The sequence below is a fragment of the Suillus fuscotomentosus genome (genome assembly GCF_016647785.1).
Source record: "Suillus fuscotomentosus strain FC203 chromosome Unknown F5891scaffold_159, whole genome shotgun sequence".
Classification (NCBI taxonomy): domain Eukaryota; kingdom Fungi; phylum Basidiomycota; class Agaricomycetes; order Boletales; family Suillaceae; genus Suillus; species Suillus fuscotomentosus.
Genome location: NW_024539671.1, coordinates 5,082 through 23,782, shown reverse-complemented (window position 1 = coordinate 23,782; position 18,701 = coordinate 5,082). Strand labels below are relative to the sequence as shown.

Sequence of the window (18,701 nt, the reverse complement as noted above, 5' to 3'; positions counted from 1 at the left end):
ATGATTCTGACATTCCTTTCCCGGTACAGGCGGCAAGTACTTCGCTTTGTCGAAGTTAATTCTGATACTCACACCTACAACCTATGGCTAGGCCACAATCGAGAGAGATGACATTATCCGCGTCCTTCGGCCTTTGGTAGGTTAGATTTCCTCCGCATCGATTCTCAGCACTGTAAGAGTGTGCAATAGGCAGCGAAGGGATCATCGACCACTGCTGCAAACATCAGTATTCAGACTGGCATTGGTTAGTTTCTCGTTGTATGACTAGCTGTAGTTCTAATTACAGGAAGCAGCTACTATTATCGCCCTCGAGTACTCCGCGTTTCTCCCGATTCGGAAGGACCGAAAGAACTGGCAGTGCATCGAGTCTGCCGTAGACTACTACCTGAAATCTCCGACGGCTGTCGCAGTGGAGAAAGGGGCGGCAGAGATTTCTTGTCAAGGCTACGATGGAGAGAAATTGAAGGAGAGGATTCTTGAGTTCATCCTTGAAAATCGCTTGTGTATGTTTCTCGCCTCATTGTGAAGTCGAATTTTACCAACAGCCTGCAGCAAAGGACTTGACAGAACAGAAGTAGATGGTACTTCGAGCCGTTTTTCGATGCGTTTTTCCCATGCTATGCGCTCGTGTTGTGTATGATACCAAGCACGCCAGCTTCAACTGTTGAGCGGTGCGGACCGTGATGTTTTTGATGCTCTTTCCAATGCTATGCACTATACTCGGCACTACCAGCTTCAGCTGCTGAGCGCTGCAGACTGTATTGGGTTTCAACACCCGTTATTCGTTCTGTTTTGTACTACATAGACTTAGGCTTGTGCTCGTCAAATGATCGCTGTTTATTCTTATTTTCAATCATGAGAAATCGAGAACGGGCTCGGATACTTTAATGCTAAAGCAGACGGGCGTGATAACATTGTCGATGCTCGTCGGGATAGCATATCGCATGGGGGAGCAAGTCATGTACATGAAAGTCTGGGAGACCGCAGTAGATTTAGAACAGACAAATCATCCAAGAGGCGATCACAGCATTATGTCGTTGCCTTGTGATTAAACCAAGATTTTGTTGTCTCGACAAAAGGGAAGTTATCAAACAGCAAACCAATATGACAGGAAATAACGCGGACATATCGAGTCATTGACAGCTCGTGAAACGTAGACATGTTAGGGACACCACAAGGTAACTCTTCAATAAATTGAAGTATGATGGGTAAAGTAGGCAGCTGGATACGAGTAATTGTGAAGATGAAAAACATTCTCATGACAAAGGACGCACCATCAATTGTATTACGCCTACTCTGCGCGGTTCTTATCGAGTCCAATCTTCCATACATCATAGAGGGTGAGGGTATTCCACATCTTTGTCTGCAACCCCAAAAAGACGTGTTCAGATGTAGACCATCGGGTCAGGACAAGACGGTGGTGTCGCTGGAGACCATTCGGATGAATTTTTCATTTTCGATATGTTGACAAGCATGGTAGGTCTCGCATGGCAGGTGTAGTCACTGGTCCGGCTTCTGTATGTGAATTGGCGACATCCGGTAGAGTGCAAACGGGTACTGGTGCAGTCGCTGCTTGTAGGTGACCAACTTGGACCAGATGGGCCTCCGTCAATATATCACTGAGCAGATTTTGTAGACCTAGCCCAATCAGCACGGGGCCAACGCGAGAACGGTAACAGCCAACAGCGGACTTCTTGGATTCGCTGAACGCTACCATGGCACGTTTCAGAGTCACCGGTACTTACCAAAGGAAAAATGATTGGTACGAAAATCAAATTCCGAATGTGGTTGGGAGGAAATTTCAAATTTCACAACTCAGCCTGCTGCCAGTGCTCCCGGCCGAAGTACAAGATCAAGTACTTATTCTGGGTGTTGGGAATTTTAATACTGAGCTCCCTAATAACTTTTCCCCCGAGCAAGTACTTCTTGCTCAGATCCCCAAGTGAACTCGGAAGTACTTCCGATAGCACCGACGACCATATTTACATCGACTGTCATCTCAAGACCATCTGACACGCTCTTCGAGTATTTATATTCCCTGTATGTCCTCATGAATAGTCCCTAAGTGTTATCGTCTGTTACGTGGACACTCGCTGCCTCTGCGATGGCGACTTTTGCTAATTCCTCTTTCGACACCGCCATCTATGCGACTTCCAGGCCTACCTACCCTAGGTCCCTGTTTGACTTCATATTCCGGTACCACGAGCGCAACGAGGGTGCAAGATGGGATAGAGCAGTGGACCTTGGTTGTGGGACGGGTCAGTTCTAGCTGTACTCAATATGGAGGGCTTGAACTCTCGACCTAATGTTGATCATTCGGGATTTCAGGTCAAGCGACAGTCGAGCTCACACCCTTCAAGCGCGTTACTGGCGTCGACCCAAGCTCTAAGATGATCGAAGTTGCCCAAGGTACCCTCAAGAATACACCAGAGAACACTGGTCAATATGAGTACATACAGGCGAACGCAGAGAGTCTAACATTCTTGGAGGATAGCAGTGTGGATCTAGTCATTGCTGGTGCGTGTGTTAGATATGATAAACCTGATAGTACTGTTTGTTCATGATGTCTGTGTGGTTGCAGCCCAGGCATGCCATTGGTTCGATTGGAACAAAATGTGGCCTGAGCTCGCAAGGGTGCTGAGGAAGAACGGGAGTGCTGCATTCTGGGTCTGTATTCCTATCTTCGAGTCATCACTTGTCCAGTCATTCCTAACATTTATTTGGCCTAGATTTATTCCGAGTTCCGCTTCACTCGTTATCCGTCACTCACACAGAACATCAACGCTTATAGCCAAGGGATCGACCCATTGAACAGCGTTGCCCCATACTGGCAGCAACCCGGCCGTTCGATTTTAGAACACCACCTGGTTGAGGTGCCAGATGGCAACGAAGTTGTACCTGGTGCGTTCACTGACTTTGAGAGAGTCTTCTTCACAGGTCTGTCTTGAACATATCGATGCGTGACACTGTACTAATGCATAGCAGGTGACCACTACCCATCTCTCCCTTCCCCACACTCCGTGATCTTGCACAAGAAGATGACGTGGGATGACCTGCTATCTTATCTCAATACATGGAGCTCGTTGCATACGTTCCGTCAGCACAACCCCACGGATGCGGAGAACCCGCGTGGAGATGTTGCAATGCGGTTCTGGAAAGATCTTAAGGAGGGTGCCGAACGGGAGGATGGGAGAGCCGTGGAAGGACATGATGAAGTAGACATTGAATGGCCGGTGGCGATGATAATGGTCAAGAGAGCGTAATGGTTCTAGCGGCAGATATTTTTTCGTAGGTGACTTGCAAATCATCTGACTAGAGACTATCTAGGCAACTATCAATCCCATGATTCGGAAGGCCAGCAAGGCTACTATGTCCCAAAAATCAGCTTGACAAATATAGTACTAACAGAACTGGACGTTTCACTATGCTATCACGTCTCGCCAGAGCAGATCCCCTGGCCGCAGTGAGATCATCGCCTGTGTTCGGTGACGGACTAACAATCAACTTAATACAACCATATCAGCATCCTCGCATTTTTTCGAGTGCAATTTTGTCACCTGTGATGCAATTGCGCATGCCCTCTCCGATGTGGCCCGTCGCGAGATCCACCTGCTGACCTTATCAGCATTATTGTGAGCTGTGTTTTCTTGGTTACTGAACTTCTTCATTCAGGATGCAGAATTCCGAGTCAGCTGGACAAGCCTGTGACATGTTGCAACTCCATGTTTAGCCTCGAGAACGTGCGGACTGCCAGCAGTATGTTTAGAACGCTTCTTATCTGCGCTGGACAACGTAGGTAAGTCTATTTCACGGTTGTGCAGGCTAATTATAGCAGACCTTGGGGAACGCTGCTGCAGTAGTGCTGTCTCCCATCCGGGCAGAATGCGACAGAACTCAAGATGTACTCAACAGATAGTAGAACATCAATGTGGCGTAATTCTTTTCGTTAATTCTGCCACCTGCCACACCGACAGAATATGGTATTCCACCAGTTCTGCCCATCACATCGTTTGAATTTTTTATCATAATTTATGCACAGGGAAGAAAGGTAGCGGGAACACGCTCTGTTCCACTACATAGAGATATATCATATCGTCATTCGTGCGATCTGAAGACATCTTGCTGTCTTACGCAGCTTAGCAGCCCGGCTTTTCTACATATCACCATATGCTAGTTTTCAAACAGGTTCTGGCTACTCCCGCTCGAGCGCTCTTGATCCGCGATTTCTAGAGATCGACCACTTGAGTTTTCATGATTCGGACTATGAAGTACATAAGTTGTTGCTGCAACATTGCAACAAACGAAGAGCCGACAAATCGATTATGAAGAAACGACATACAGTAAGATGTAAAACACGATGCAAAGATGTACTGAAAATGAAAAGGAAAAGCGCGCAGGCTGGATGGGCACCGGTACCATGCATCAACAGGAATAATTGTTCCATCATAATTTAGTGCTGAGATTAATGTCCTTGTCCATTCAACACCTGGAGGTACGGCTGTTCGTTGTGCATCAATATCAGCTCATCGATAAAACAAATCTTCCATCAAATCCCCTTCTCCTCCAAAAACTTATCCACAGTATCCCAAAGCTCCTTGGCAAGCCCCTCATCCGTTGCCACCTTCGTTGGCTCTACTATCTTACCCACTGGTGTCAAATACACGCCCTTGTACTTCTCGCGCTGCTTGGCGACTTCTTCCGACGCAGCTGCAAACGCCGAGTTGTACGCACCCTGGTCTGGTTGTAAAAAGAAGAGGGACACGATAGGCTTGACGATGAACTGGACGTGAGATAGGGGTGGTTTATGGGTGAAGGTGTTGACTGCTCCAGGGTGAATGGCGATAACGGTGATGGGAGAGCCAACAGCGGTGAAGCGTCGTTGAAGTTCAAAAGCATAGAGCATATTCATGAGTTTCGACATGCCTAGTGAAGGGATTTCATGAGATAAAAGATACCGATGGACGACCGACGTACAATAACGCGCGAAGCTGGGTGAAAGCGAACTCTTGAACTCGTTGTTAAAATCATCAAGGTTGCGGAAACGAGTTTCCCCTGATACAAACCGGTGGGCGTCTGAAGCGACCTGGATGGTGGTATGGAACTGTAAGTTTCGGGATGTATGGGGTGAATCAGATTCACATACGACGACTATGCGGACGTCTGAATTTGGTTCAGCTGCTGTCTGGTCCAGCAGCGGTTGAAGGGTGCGTGTCAGGACGACATGACTGATGACACTGGAATGAATAGGTGAGTGCTTGGTACATGTTTTTTAGCCAGGAGACGCACTTGACCATCACTATCTCCTGAACTCCTAGAATGTTGTGTGAGTGCAGATCTCTACGGAGCGAGACCAAAACTTACCATCCGGTGTCATGGCATAACTTTCAATCATCCTATAGGGCATTCAGTATCGATCACGCCCATGCGAACAGAACAGCTTACACCGCAGCATTGTGAACTGTGATTCGTTCAGCATGCCAAAATCGTGAACGAACAAAAACATATACTGACTGAGAACATCCAATCTCTTCTCCTGCTTCATAAATTCCTCTGCCGCTTTCTTCGCATTTCGAGGGTCCTTCAAATCGAGTTCCAACCAGATAACATCGCCGTTCCCAGGACCCAGTCCCTCTGCTGTCAGTTGCGCGATCGCCTCCTCTGCCTTGCTTCGGTTGCGTGCGGCCATGTACACCTTGGCACCACGACGTGCCAGGTGCTTCACAGTCGAGTAGCCGATACCTGCGCTACAAAGCAGCTATGTGAAACAAATTTGGATCATGAGAGAGATTGTACTCACTTGCCACCTGTGATAAGTATGACTTTACCAGACAAGTCTGGGAGGTCAGTGACTGGGTCGAATGATTTTGAGAAGAAACCCATAGTGATGAGATAAATAAATGTAACAAGAAAGGGGGAGAAACAACAGAAGGTAAATGTCGAGTACAGTTAGTTGTTTATATACGGGGCGGTTGCCAGGGATGATTAGATCATTGGCCGACGACATGCTTTGTCAATACCGGTGACCGTGTGTCACAGTTGTACGCGCAAGTGCTACAGCAAGCTAAACTCCGAGGCAACTCCGAGGATGTCGGAAATTATTCTGTCCGTCGGCTTGCAATTGAAAAAAGGATGGCTGTTTTCCTTATAAAAGTTTAACCTGAAAGGGAGACTGTAGTCTGTCAGTCCCGGGCCATCTGGGGAGAATTAGCGCCTGAAGTCAACACAGCAGCAAACATTACCTCGAGGGCCAGATCGACAGATGGCTGAAACGCAATGTCAATCATCCATCCTTAGGACCGACCCCGTGGCAAAATCTGTCGTTTTCTGGGGAAGGTTAGGAATGATGCAATCAAAAGGATTTCTGTAAGTCGAGACTCGAAATCAATACTGAGTGTACTAGGATCCCAGGGATAATCTTACACAAACGAAGTTCAACGATCCACACAGGTGACATTCCGATTTCCGCTCTCTCTGTCTAACTTCTGCTGACCGCACGGATTCAGGATACTTCTGCTGTTGTGAAACAAGGCGCCGATCCCCAATCTGTCAACAACGCACTTTGGGATGCCGGTCATGGTGCAGATCAGATGACTTTGGGGACGCGCGAGACCCGTATTGTCCGCAGGCAAAAATGGACCAGCAGCGCTCGATGATATAGACAGTGTAGAGGCTACTCATATTCAACTCAGGATATTCGACGCTGCATCAGTGAACTGAGGGATAAACTAGAAAGAGATATATAACAATGTATAGTACATAATTACAAGCATGAGCATAATTCTGCTATCGATCATTACATTCTAATATTTGACCTTATAGAGGAAAGAATAGTTCCTGATGTTCATATCCCTGCGTGCAATCTGGAAAAGGCTTATATGTTGCTTGAACTCATACCGGAAGGGAAGGTGGAGCAAAAGTTGACAATAAGACTAGAGGAATTACCACTGCCACATCAAAGATAAAACTCATGATTTCAAAGTGAAGAATGTAAGATGGCATTGTTTCAAAGAACAACTGTATGTCCACGTAGTGAACAAGGACACATACATGTGCTTCTGTGAGTTTCAACACCATCTACTTTAAGTTCTTGATATCTGAAGACTGTAGGTCAACTTCCCAAATCATGATGAAAGACAGCACCTTTCAAATAATGACTATGTGCCTACAGAGTAAATGGGAATAAATATATGTGCTGTTGTGAGTTTTGATGCTATCTACTTGAAATTCTTGATGTCTGAAAATCATAGGTCAATTTCCTGAGTCATGAATGAAAGACAGCACTGTTCAAAGAATGGGAGTTGCAGAGCAATAGTTAATGAAATAAATGTATCTACTGCTTTGAGTTCTGACACCATCTGTTTGATATTCTTGATACTCATCAAGTATATATCAGTTGTGAATCTGACTGAAAAAGCTGTACCTAGTTCACGCTTGACACTTGCCTCAATATCTCTCTTGTCATGCAGCTGTGCAGTTGTATAGCTTTGTGTCAAATCTCTGTCACTTCAGTGACAACTTTCTATGTGAGCATAGAGGCCAATATCTTGCAGATAACATCAGTATAGTCATTCAAGCGCACAACCAGGAGATTAGTTTGTGCTTTGACTTCAAAGGCCATCTTTTCTATATCTAATGTTTGTCTGCTATGTATCAGTAGCAGATAATGTTGATATATTCATTCAAGCATGTAACCAAAAAATAAGCTTGTGCTTTGACTGCACAGAGCCATCTTTTGGATATATCTGATATTTGTCAGCTATATGTAAATTGGGAATCTGTGCAAAAAAGCTATACCTTGCCAACAGTTGGGGCACATTTTCCAAGTCTACTCAGCAGAAAGCTAAGCATTCATTTTGATATGTGTCAGCTATATGTAAATTGGGAATCTGTGCAAAAAAGCTATACCTTGCCAACAGTTGGGTCACATTTTCCAAGTCCACTCAGCAGAAAGCTAAGCATTCATTCTGATTTCAATGCTATCCCTTTCAGATGTCTGTTGACCACCTGTCATTCCTTGCTTACCATTTGACAGAGGTAAGATGTATTGAACCATGCATCAACACAATTGCATGACATTGTGCACTGTCAGAAGTGTTCTTAATGAGGACATTTTGAGGTTATTTCTTTCAGACATCTAATGATCATCCATCATTCCTTGCTTACCATTTGACAGAGGTGAGATGTATTGAACCATGCATCAACACAATTGCATGATGTTGTGCACTATCAGAAGCATTCTTAACACAGTCATTTTGAGGTAATCTCCTTCAGATATCTAATAACCATCCATCATTCTTCATTTACCATTTGACAAAGGTAAGGTGCATTGCACCATGCATCAACACAAGTGTGTGCTGTTGTACACTACCAGAAGAGTCCTTGATAAAGATGTTTTGCTGTCATCTCTTTCTAATGTCTAATGAGTATCTGTGGTTCCTGGCTTACCATTTGACAACAGTAGGGTGCATTGCACCATGCATTGACACAATTGTGTGTTATTGTACACTATCAGAAGAATTCTTGACGAGGACATTTTAGTATCATCTTTTTACTAATCACCACGAATGTCCTGTATTTCCAGGGTCAGAAAAAACAGACAGATTCACAGACTGTAGCTTAAGATCGGCGGGAGTAGTGCAAACTGATGCTTTCAAAGCTTTAGCCACTCGCATTTCATACGTCATCGAGTCACAAGTAATCAAAAGTCATGACATTATTGAACTAAAATTAGGATATAAAGTGACATGCAAATAAGATGGTAAGACGATAACAGATACTTAGTCTGAATTGAACGAAATGTCATCGCGGTCCGCTCTCTGCCTTGCGAGAGTGTTAATGGACATGGCAGCCTTTGCCGCATTGCTAAGATCCTCACGTCGACGCCTTCCGAAAACTTTTCTAAGGAATTTGAAATAATTAGTCGAGACTTGTTGAAAGGATGGATGCCGCACATAGTCCACCACTCCAGGAGTCTGGTGACTCTCCGCCGCGCTTCCCGGCCAGGGGGCCTTTCGAAAAAATCCACTATAGTTTGCCAAAACTGTATATAGTCGAAGTCGCCGTCGACAGACCGCCAGGAAGTAACAGAGGAAAGGGCGAATCGTACCTGCCAGTACAGCCATCATTTACATTTTTCAGAACGAAACTATCAGAACGACTTACTTGGCAAGCGATGTACGCAATAGAACGTGGAGTGACCTTATCCATCTTGATAATTTGCGCTACATGTTTCTTGACCTTGATTCCTGAGAGTGCTTTCTTCGCGCGCCTGTTGTTCTCGACGATATCTGCGCCATCGCCGTTACCGTCAACGTCCTTTGCTGAAGAGGGCGAAGTAAACACAGCTTTATAACCCTGCGAACGAGTTAGGATTGTTCCTGGAGAACTCAGGTACGACGAACCTGCACAAGAATTCTGCCCTTGAAGAGCCCTTCCTCCAGATCGTCTGAATTGGCATTATACTTTTCATACAAAAACGACGGAAAGGAGAGATCCGTGACAACATAGCCCTCCGATCGATCTCGAATCCCTGTCCTTACGCTGGTGAACAGTTAGCGTTGTTCAGGATCCGGAGTGCACCGTAAATACTTACGCTGGGTCGTTCCAGTCAAGTTCAGCCGGGCAAAGTAGCCTACCACACGCCTCATTGATGAATCCGCGACAATTCTTATTGTCATGGTCAACAGGAGGGTCTGGTTTCAGTTCGCGATTAACCCAGTCTGAAATAAGAGTCTTGAGCTTTGATGTATCATCCCCATGAGCACCGTCAGCCCCTTGCCTAAGCTAAAAATGACTTAACGATAAAGTCAAACATTGATAGTGATAAAACACACCAATTTTAACAGGCGCACATACTCATCATGCTCCATGTCCGTGACCGTCTTCAAAAACCAGGGCAAGGTTCTCGTCAGGACATTATATCCTTCTGCCAGCCGATCTTGGCTACATAAAAGTCAACGAGTTCAGTCACTGCAAGAAATTAGTAAGAAAACATCACTGACTCGATAGTAGCAGCATCGTGATCGTGATCGTCTTCGAGATCATATCTTCTATCATTTTCCGATACAAGGTCCTCGACGCCGTTGAACAAAGCAACGACACGCCTGAAGCCTCTTCCTTGGGCCAAGTAATAATTTGTTTGCCTTTGGCACATGGTGAGCAAACTTGAACGTATGCAGCGGAAGGAATCATGATATCTTTCTTTCACAGCTCGCCCGGACTCGAGACTCTCTATTTTCTCCTCTAGTTCGGCAATTTTTCGTCTGTGCCGAGCTTGCGCAAACGTTGATTGGGATGACTCGAAGTCAGGCTGCTGAATACCATGGTCGTTCCGCCGGCTCCCGGTCGGTGATGCGCTGCCCTCAGCATGCGACATGGAGTTTGACTCGGAGAAGGACTTGGAAGTGACAAACGGGCTTCAAAAGCAGTAGACGAAGAATGAGAATGAGGGAGGTAAAGACGATGGAAATGAACTCAACTAGCACTCGCTTTATATACTGGTGGGCTCAGACACGTGACTGCCCTAAAACATTTAATGTGAACATTACTGCATCCCCCACATACGAAGCGATTGCAAGAAGATGAACTTACTTAAAATGGACTTGACGAAAGCGTGATATTATGTAAGCACGATGCGCAAATGATTTTCCCTGCTGTCAGCTTTCATCAGTCTGAGCCGGAAAAGCCCTAATTTCATCGTAGCGAGCACACACATGCTTGTAAGTTCATCCCATGAAATACAGGTCCTGTCAGTTGAAGCTCTGGAAGTCGTAGCCAAGCCGATGCAGGCAATTGAGATGAGGGCGGTATCAACCAGATGCGACTGTTTGTAGTGTCAGTATATCAAAAGAGGAAAGCACAAGGCACTAGCCACTCCAGTCGATGCAGCTCAGTGGTTATCATCGCCATGACGTCCCGACTAGCCCTCGTGTTCTCCTCCATAAACTAAAAGTAAAGCTCAGTGCGAGAAACAGGTACTGCAATGAGTAGAAACGTTACCATTGGACAAGCATCATTTCTCATATTCGCCCAAACCTGACGATTGATCAGATCTTCCCATAACTTTATGTCTGTCTCAAGTTCATCCCTGAAGATAGGGGGGAGTAACCGGAACGACGTATGGTTGACTAAAGCACCGGAAGACCCGACTGCAAAGTCATCAGTAGCAGGGAACATACGAGCGTATAAAGCAAGCGTTGCGACATACTAGCACTCTGCCTGGATTTCAGTGTGACTGGCAACACCACGCATGTTCCATTCATGCGTCTTTTTCCCTCCCAGTTGATCATAACACATGCGCGTTTCGTAGTATGACTCGACCCAGAGTGAGCGGGCGATATGAAGTCTTCAACAAAGATTTTCAAGTTCTGATAAAGGTAAAGGCGTGTCCGAGAATAACAATCGCAAGAGATTTGTAGAAAGACGCACCGACTTCCAACCTCTATGCTACCACTCTCCTAAGAAACAGTGACGGAAGTCAGTCCTTGGTGCTGTTGCAGACGGTGAGCAAGCATGAGAAACAGGGGCGGACACAGACATATTCACACTCCACTTGAAGGTGCCGATGTGACATGTCCCAGAATGTCTGGATATACAACGACACCCGGCACAACCGGCACCTGCTAAAATTCGAACTCCGTGCTTCACCTGCCAAATCTCTCCGAGATCGACTGACTACGTCAAAGTTCCCCACTTTCATGCAGTGACGTACGTCAGACTGGGCACGAGTCTAACCACAGCAGAATTCAGGTATAGTTCCGATCGCTACCGGCCCAACTTGCGGTCCGTTCGATAGTCTTGATTATCATGTTTGTACGTATTTTCTCGCGCTCTCTTATTTTTCGCTTGTCGCTTACCTGCGTGGCTGCGTCTTTGTCGTTTGCCGTGGCTTCTCCGTTTGCTCTTGTCTCTCCCGTATATCTTGTTGTAACAGACCATCAAATGACTGGTGACGGTGTGTCTGTCGTCTCATTCTTTCGACTTCAGAGGTTATTTAAGTGTCGCAGAGAGTCTTCATAGCATTTCTTTCCGTGTTCGAACTAGGTGGGTAACCATGGGCATATATCTGTACAAACACACGCTAACAGGTGTTCTCCCCAGGACTCATGGTGCTCACGCTCATACGCGCCATACAGAACTGGCGGATAAACCAAAGCCGTCTGTACGTTGTCCTGGTGAACCATAACATATTATGTATGCGGTTTTTGTGAGTTTACACTTGTTCGCATTGTTTTCCCATACTCATCCATGATCGTTGTCTTTCCTGAAGTGCTCTCGGTAACAAACATCTTCGCATTGCTGCTCCTCCAGGTACGTGAATATCATAAATCCCTTTTATGATCGAGCCGTTGACGTTCTGTGCCCCAGGACTCCTACCAATCCTTTTTTTCAAGTATGTACCGCCACATCCTCCTGCTAACAATACTCAAACACCCACACATAGTTTCCAGTTTACCATTCTTGCAATTCTTGCCACGCGCATGCACCTCCATCTCTGGCAGGTGAATCGACATCCACACGGCTCTACTAGCGTCCTCGTGCATATTCCAACGTCCGACATCTCATTTGCGAATTCCACGGCGTGATTGTCTTATCCTGTGGCTTATTCGGTGTCGTTCATGGAGCGAGGTTTGGACCGTACAAGATGACTGGTGGGAGACGGTTGGGTAGAGTTCTTTCCAGTTATGTATTATTGTCGCAATTTGAGGCATTTTCAGTTTTGCACCTACCTGTGCCAACCGAGATGCATGGTCGTGGGACACATGATTGTTTGCGCATTGATCAAGCCAGTGCTGGCGGATATGAGCGCTCTCGGGTTTAATTTCACAGCCATTGCTAACTCGTGCACCTACCTACATCCTTCGAAGAAAGCTCAAACCATCCAAATTACCATTCCGCGCTCATAATGATGGGCAGGTGGATGGCGTGGTGTTCCTCAGCCAGCGCCGGTGGCTTGCAAAATACTGTGACAGGTATGATGTACCCGTGCTCGAAGGTAGGTACTCGGCCCTTCGGCTTACATCGGGTTTCAACACAGTGGTACTTATCAAAAGTTACATGCTCAACTTATAGAATGAGTCTGTCCGCGGGGTGGTAGTGGCATTTGGGTCTTTTCAATACCCGTGGGTTTCACTGTAAGCGATGGCGGATTCAAGATCCAGGATTTGAGTGTGCTAGTGCCAGACGCACATGTATAGCCTGACGGCATGGAGCATTGTGGTACAGATCTAGTAAAACACACCACGCTCTCCAGATCAACGAAACGTTTCTGTTTTGATAGGACGACATCTGCAATGACCTACGCTGCCAACAATTCAAATTTGTCTCACTCGACCGGGTAAGTTATTTGCACTTCATGGTTTGTCGGTGACAAACACTACTTTAGGCGGGAGAGTCAGGACATCTGCCTTGATGTGGACCGGAAATCAACATTTATGGCATATTGCCTAGGGAGTGTCCGATGAAATTGTTCACGAGATGTAATAACATCTGGGTGAAGGAAATCTCAGCAGTATCCAGTTGGCCTCGTTGGTGGTCAAGGCGTCTGATATGCGTGATTAGTACGTCCGTGATTTGCTTCGTGTTCATCTATGTGCTACATAATGTGGTGACCTATTTTTGTCTTCAAGTGTTTGCTGCATGCGCGATGCCACTCCACTGCTGAAGTTCTACCCGAGCCTATTGCTCACTCAAGTGAACAGACGTGTGCTCAGGTCCGGGGTACTGGTAGGGTTGTTGTATGCAAAGGCTGTAAACTTCTTTAAAGACAAGCGAGTCATCGAATCATGCTCCGGACCGCTTGAATAACCTATCTTATAGAATTGAAATGAACGACTCGGATATCTTGTCTGTGTTACCTCGTTCTTTTGTTCGCAAGGGTGATAATTAACCGGTGAGTAGGATCTATGTTGCTTCGAACAACTGCGATAGCCGCGCTGACGCTGAAAAGTGGTCTGGATACTCGGATAGCATGCAAGTCAGTCATATGGCTGGTCTACCTAATACACGAAACGCCATCTATCTACAATATATATGAACGATCAACTGAACTCGAGTGTCGTACGTCAGTCTCATTGACTAATCATACCATAGTTGATCATGTAAGCCTCGCAAGGCCTCAAACTTAATTATTTCGAGATGGTTTGTTTTGTTTTGTTGATGTAATGGCGCTATAAGGCAAGTACAGCAATGAACGAGTGATGTTGTAATTTACGCAAGTAGTTTCAGCTGGAGTCCAGGCCACTGCACACGGAATCCCTGTGTTTTGACTTGCCTTAAATTGAATAGGCGGTCTCAAAGAAATCAAACGGCCATCTTAGTTACCATTTCTCGCTAGCACTGGCAGCTCCAACGAGCAATGCGTGCAAGCCTCGCGTCATCTCTTTGGATCGCTGCCCTTCTCTTAGTTTTCTTTCTACTGACGATGACCCAATGCGGCGCTACAGGCTGCTCCTGGGAGAAGGCAACGGACACTCGTGGACTCAACAGGCATCATGCGTCTTGTCAATTTTACAAGAGGTGCAGCTCTCTGGCAACTCGGAAGAGACGGGAACGTGCCAAAGAAGCTTCAAATGCAGTGCGTACTAGTACTACCAAGTAATTAGCTGTTTTCTTGACTTACGTGGACTTGAACTTCAGAAAATTGGTCGTCTCAGACCAATTGCCCCTTGTCGATTGCTAGCAGGGCAAGGACAAGGGTCTGGCACTGGCATCCTTGATGCCTTCGGTCTCGATGACTCAGGACCCTGCCATGACCTAGACCTGATTTCGCAAGATGATGTCGACATTGAGATGGGTGCTAATTGCGGAGACGGCGTTGACTTGGATGGCTTTGGTTCGCATCCCTTTGAATGACGGGCCGCCAGTTTTCTCACTTCTTGAATTCGTCAGAGAAACAGACGAGCCGTATGAGATGAATCCCGAGACCCTTCCGCGTCGTCGAGCCCTTGGAGGAGGACCTTAATCATTCTGATAGCGTCAACAATCAGAGTTCGTCGAGTCAAAGTTTGCCTACTGTACCAGCCCAATCTAGAATCCGACGTGTTCTTCTAACCCTCAGAGATACACTTCAGACCACTTTCAACTCCTTTGGTCTCTGCCGACAATACCCTCGTCGTCCTTCGTTCGAGCCAGATAGATTTATTCCATCTGCGTTACTTGCAAGGACATGTCCAGTTGCTGTTCAAGGAGCCTACTCCACACCGAAGGTCTTTGCACCTCCGTACCCATTTGCTAATATGACTGTCTATAGACTTATATCCTGGATGAACTCCGGAAGCAGTCGGGTGTCAGAGACTAAAGTCGCTGCCCTGGTCAAGGATGTGATACTATCAGAGGATTTCGACTGCAAGGACCTTCAGGGGTTTTCGGTGAGGCGGAGCCTACGAGAACTGGATAGAGATGAGAGTGGAGAGAGAATCACCTTTCCAGATGACTGGATCGAGACTCCGGTTACCATCGAGATTCCAACAAAGTGCAAGGAGGATGGCCCTAGACCTTACACAGCTCCTGGATTTCATTACCGCCCTCTAATTGAAGTTATACGCGCCGCATTCGCAGATGCTCAAGGTGGAGCGTTCCACCTCTTGCCTTTTAAATGTCTGTGGAAGGACCCTCTAGACAACCATCAAGAGTGGGTATACGACGAGCTTTACACCTCCGATGCTTGGTTGGAAGCTCAAGACAGCCTGCACAAACTCCCGAAAGAGCCAGGGTGTTCCTTGGAGCGCGTGATCGCAGGGCTGATGTTCTTTTCGGACGCCACTCACTTGGTGAACTTTGGAACTGCTAAGGCTTGGCCTCTCTATACATACTTCGGAAATCTGACGAAGTACGTACGTTCGTCGCCTACATCGGGATCGTGTCACCTTGTAGGATTTTTACCTTCAGTGAGTCCTTAGTCCAGTTGATTACTCATTTATCGACCTACCCTCCTCAGCTTCCCGATAGTATTAAAGACGTTTTGAGTAGCCTGCCCCGAATATCAAAAACAGGCATGGCCTCCCTTCTGACTCATTGCCGCAGGGAGTTGTTCCATGCATGTTGGGAAATCTTACTGGATGATGATTTTCTGTATGCTTATCGACATGGTATCGTTTTGAAATGCGCTGACGGACTGATGCGGAGAGTATACCCTCACATCTTCACATATTCAGCTGATTATCCGGAGAAGTACGTTCTATTATTATTGAGTTATCGGCTGGATCATAATTTTACAGAGCTCTAATCGCGACTATTAAGGACATGGGTTCTTGTCCATGCCCTCGCTGCCTGATACCAAAAAGCTTGTTCAATTGTCTTGGTTTGGCGAAAGACATGAAAAACCGCATAGCCAGCATTCGAGTATACGTCACTACGCAAGTTGTCAAGGCTCGGGAGTTCATCTATCGATCAGGAAATACTGTAGACAGCGGAAAAGTTGAAGATACCCTCGGAGAAGGCTCATGGGTTCCTATTCTGGTGAGTGTGACGGGCTCCGGACTAGTTATGATCAGCTCAAACCAGCATTTGCAGAATCGATTTGTAGAAAAGCTTGGACCGCTGGGCCTTGACCCATTTCGTATGCTTGTAGTGGACCTCATGCACGAGTGCGAATTGGGTACCTGGAAGGCACTCTTTACGCACCTCATAAGGCTTCTTTATGCACTTCCTGGGGGCGCTCGACTGGTCGCCACCCTGGATGAAAGGTATGGGGACTCAATGAGGAGTATCTTTTTCCGCTAACGAGTCCAAATTCGCCTTAGATTTCGCCTGCTCCCGACCTTTGGTAATGGCGTAATTCGCAAGTTTGCCAACAATACCTCAGAGATGAAAAAATTGGCAGCTCGCGACTTTGAAGACATTTTACAGGTTCGTTTGCGTCGTTTAGTTGTCTGGAAAGCTCCCTCACATGCCCTCCAGTGCGCCATCCCAGTCTTTGAAGGGCTGTTACCTCCTGACCACGATGCGGCTATACAATCTCTGCTATACCAATTTGCACAGTGGCATGCACTTGCGAAGCTCAGGATCCACTCCGATTCCACCTTGACATTTCTGGACGAAACCTTCAAAAAACTCTCTCGGCAGTTGCGGAAGTTTCGGACTTTTACCTGTGCTGCATTCAATGCCGTTGAGTTGCCAAAAGAGAAGGCGGCTCGTCAACGAAGGTCTGCTCAGCGCTCCGAAGGCGTCTCCCCAGAATCAACCGGACCAAGGGTCAAGATGTTTAATTTGAATACCTATAAGTTCCACGCTATGGGGGACTATGTGAGAACCATCCGATTCTTTGGGACCACAGACTCGTTTACTACTCAAATCGTATGTATCGCCTACATTCCACCAGTACAAACTTGATGTTCTTGCACAGGGCGAGCTTGCACACCGAGCTCTGAAAGTGTTCTATCCACTGACCAGTAAACTGGACACGCCAGCGCAATTAGCCAAGCACGAGCGTAGGCGCCGCGTGCTTCGGCGGGTTGCAGAAGCAGGGGGTACACCCCCCCTCCCTACTCAACCACCAGTCGACGTCCCCCCCTCTGGAAAGAATTACCATATCGCTTCCTATCAACACCATCCTGTCAGTCTATTCACATTCATCCGACAACATGATGGTGATCCAGCTCTTAAGGTAAAAGTGACGCGTCCGTTTTGAAATTGCCTTACTCACTGTGGTGATTAGAAATTCATGCCAAAACTGAGGGACCACGTCCTTTATCAGTTGTGCAAACTCGACATCAGTTACTGTGACCACACCTTCACGGATCAAGAGCGAAACTCAGTTATAATTCCTAATAACACGATTCACTCCGTCCAGACTATGCAAGTGCATTACACTACGTATGACATGAGACGTGAGTACGACACCATAAACCCTAGAACGCATGCGGACATCATGGTGATGTCAGGAGAGACGACGCCCGACCACCCATACTGGTATGCCCGGGTATTGGGAATATACCATATGGAGACATGGCTCAACGACCAAGCTCAGCCGGTAAAGCAGCACATTGAAGTTCTCTGGGTTAGGTGGCTGGCCCCGTTACAGTACCATAAATGTGGCACGAGACATGCGCGTCTTCCCAAAGTCGCATTCGTGGAGGAATCCGACGCAGATGCATTCAGTTTTCTTGACCCAGGGCAAGTTATTCGAGGAGTACATTTGCTCCCAGCCTTTGCTTTGGGACGTGGTGTAAGCTCGCTTTGCCACGGGAAATCGTTGGCACGTCCTGAAGGGGACTTAGATGACTGGGAAGCGTATTACGTTGGCATGTGAGTGTTGGTTTCCATTCTCATGGCATATCAATCCTCAACCCCTTGTACAGATTCGCTGACCGAGATATGTTCATGCGCTATGGTCACTTTGGCATAGGACATCCGGTAATGATGAGGACGATTATCAGGGATTGTCTTGGCCCTGACTCACCAAGCAACACCATGGATACTGTGGGCGACAGGAACGAGGTGGATGTGGACTATGCAGAGAACGGTGATGACGAAGGCTGGAACGGATGTGGCGAGGATGATGACGATGATGAAATGAGCGATGAAGAGTTTAGCGATGAGGAACTGGAGCGTCACGGTGAAGATGAGAGAGAGAGAGATCATGGCTTGGAAGGGGACGAGGACGAGGACGATGACGATGACCTCCTATCTTTCTAATTCCTTCAAATAACGCTGACCTGCACCAAACCGGTTCGGTGCATGGACGACCAATACTCTCTCAT

The 18,701-nt window shown here is 46.7% G+C and overlaps 3 protein-coding genes across 3 annotated transcripts; 1 reads left to right on the top strand and 2 right to left on the bottom strand.

Annotated features, from left to right (window-relative positions):
- Window positions 1-2,104: 2,104 nt before the first annotated feature.
- F5891DRAFT_1198646 (S-adenosyl-L-methionine-dependent methyltransferase) lies at window positions 2,105-3,263 on the top strand (the record flags this gene model as incomplete). The annotated part of the gene is made up of 5 exons (XM_041368652.1): window positions 2,105-2,258; window positions 2,329-2,517; window positions 2,582-2,667; window positions 2,730-2,937; window positions 2,986-3,263. The coding sequence occupies 5 exons, from the start codon at window positions 2,105-2,107 to the stop codon at window positions 3,261-3,263; spliced, it is 915 nt and encodes a 304-aa protein (XP_041217444.1).
- Window positions 3,264-4,223: 960 nt separating this feature from the next.
- On the bottom strand, window positions 4,224-6,193 carry F5891DRAFT_1073608 (NAD(P)-binding protein). The gene is made up of 8 exons (XM_041363345.1): window positions 5,798-6,193; window positions 5,512-5,744; window positions 5,443-5,458; window positions 5,362-5,393; window positions 5,287-5,311; window positions 5,144-5,234; window positions 4,975-5,083; window positions 4,224-4,923 (listed from the first exon to the last, which is right to left on the bottom strand). Exons 1-8 carry the CDS (start codon window positions 5,878-5,880, stop codon window positions 4,547-4,549), a joined length of 966 nt encoding a protein of 321 aa, XP_041217443.1. The 5' UTR covers window positions 5,881-6,193; the 3' UTR covers window positions 4,224-4,546.
- Window positions 6,194-8,777: 2,584 nt separating this feature from the next.
- F5891DRAFT_987412 (uncharacterized protein) lies at window positions 8,778-10,375 on the bottom strand (the record flags this gene model as incomplete). Its single annotated transcript, XM_041377900.1, has 7 exons — window positions 8,778-8,898; window positions 8,952-9,106; window positions 9,163-9,354; window positions 9,402-9,540; window positions 9,593-9,783; window positions 9,834-9,942; window positions 10,002-10,375. 7 exons carry the CDS (start codon window positions 10,373-10,375, stop codon window positions 8,778-8,780), a joined length of 1,281 nt encoding a protein of 426 aa, XP_041217442.1.
- Between the last annotated feature and the right edge of the window lie 8,326 nt (window positions 10,376-18,701).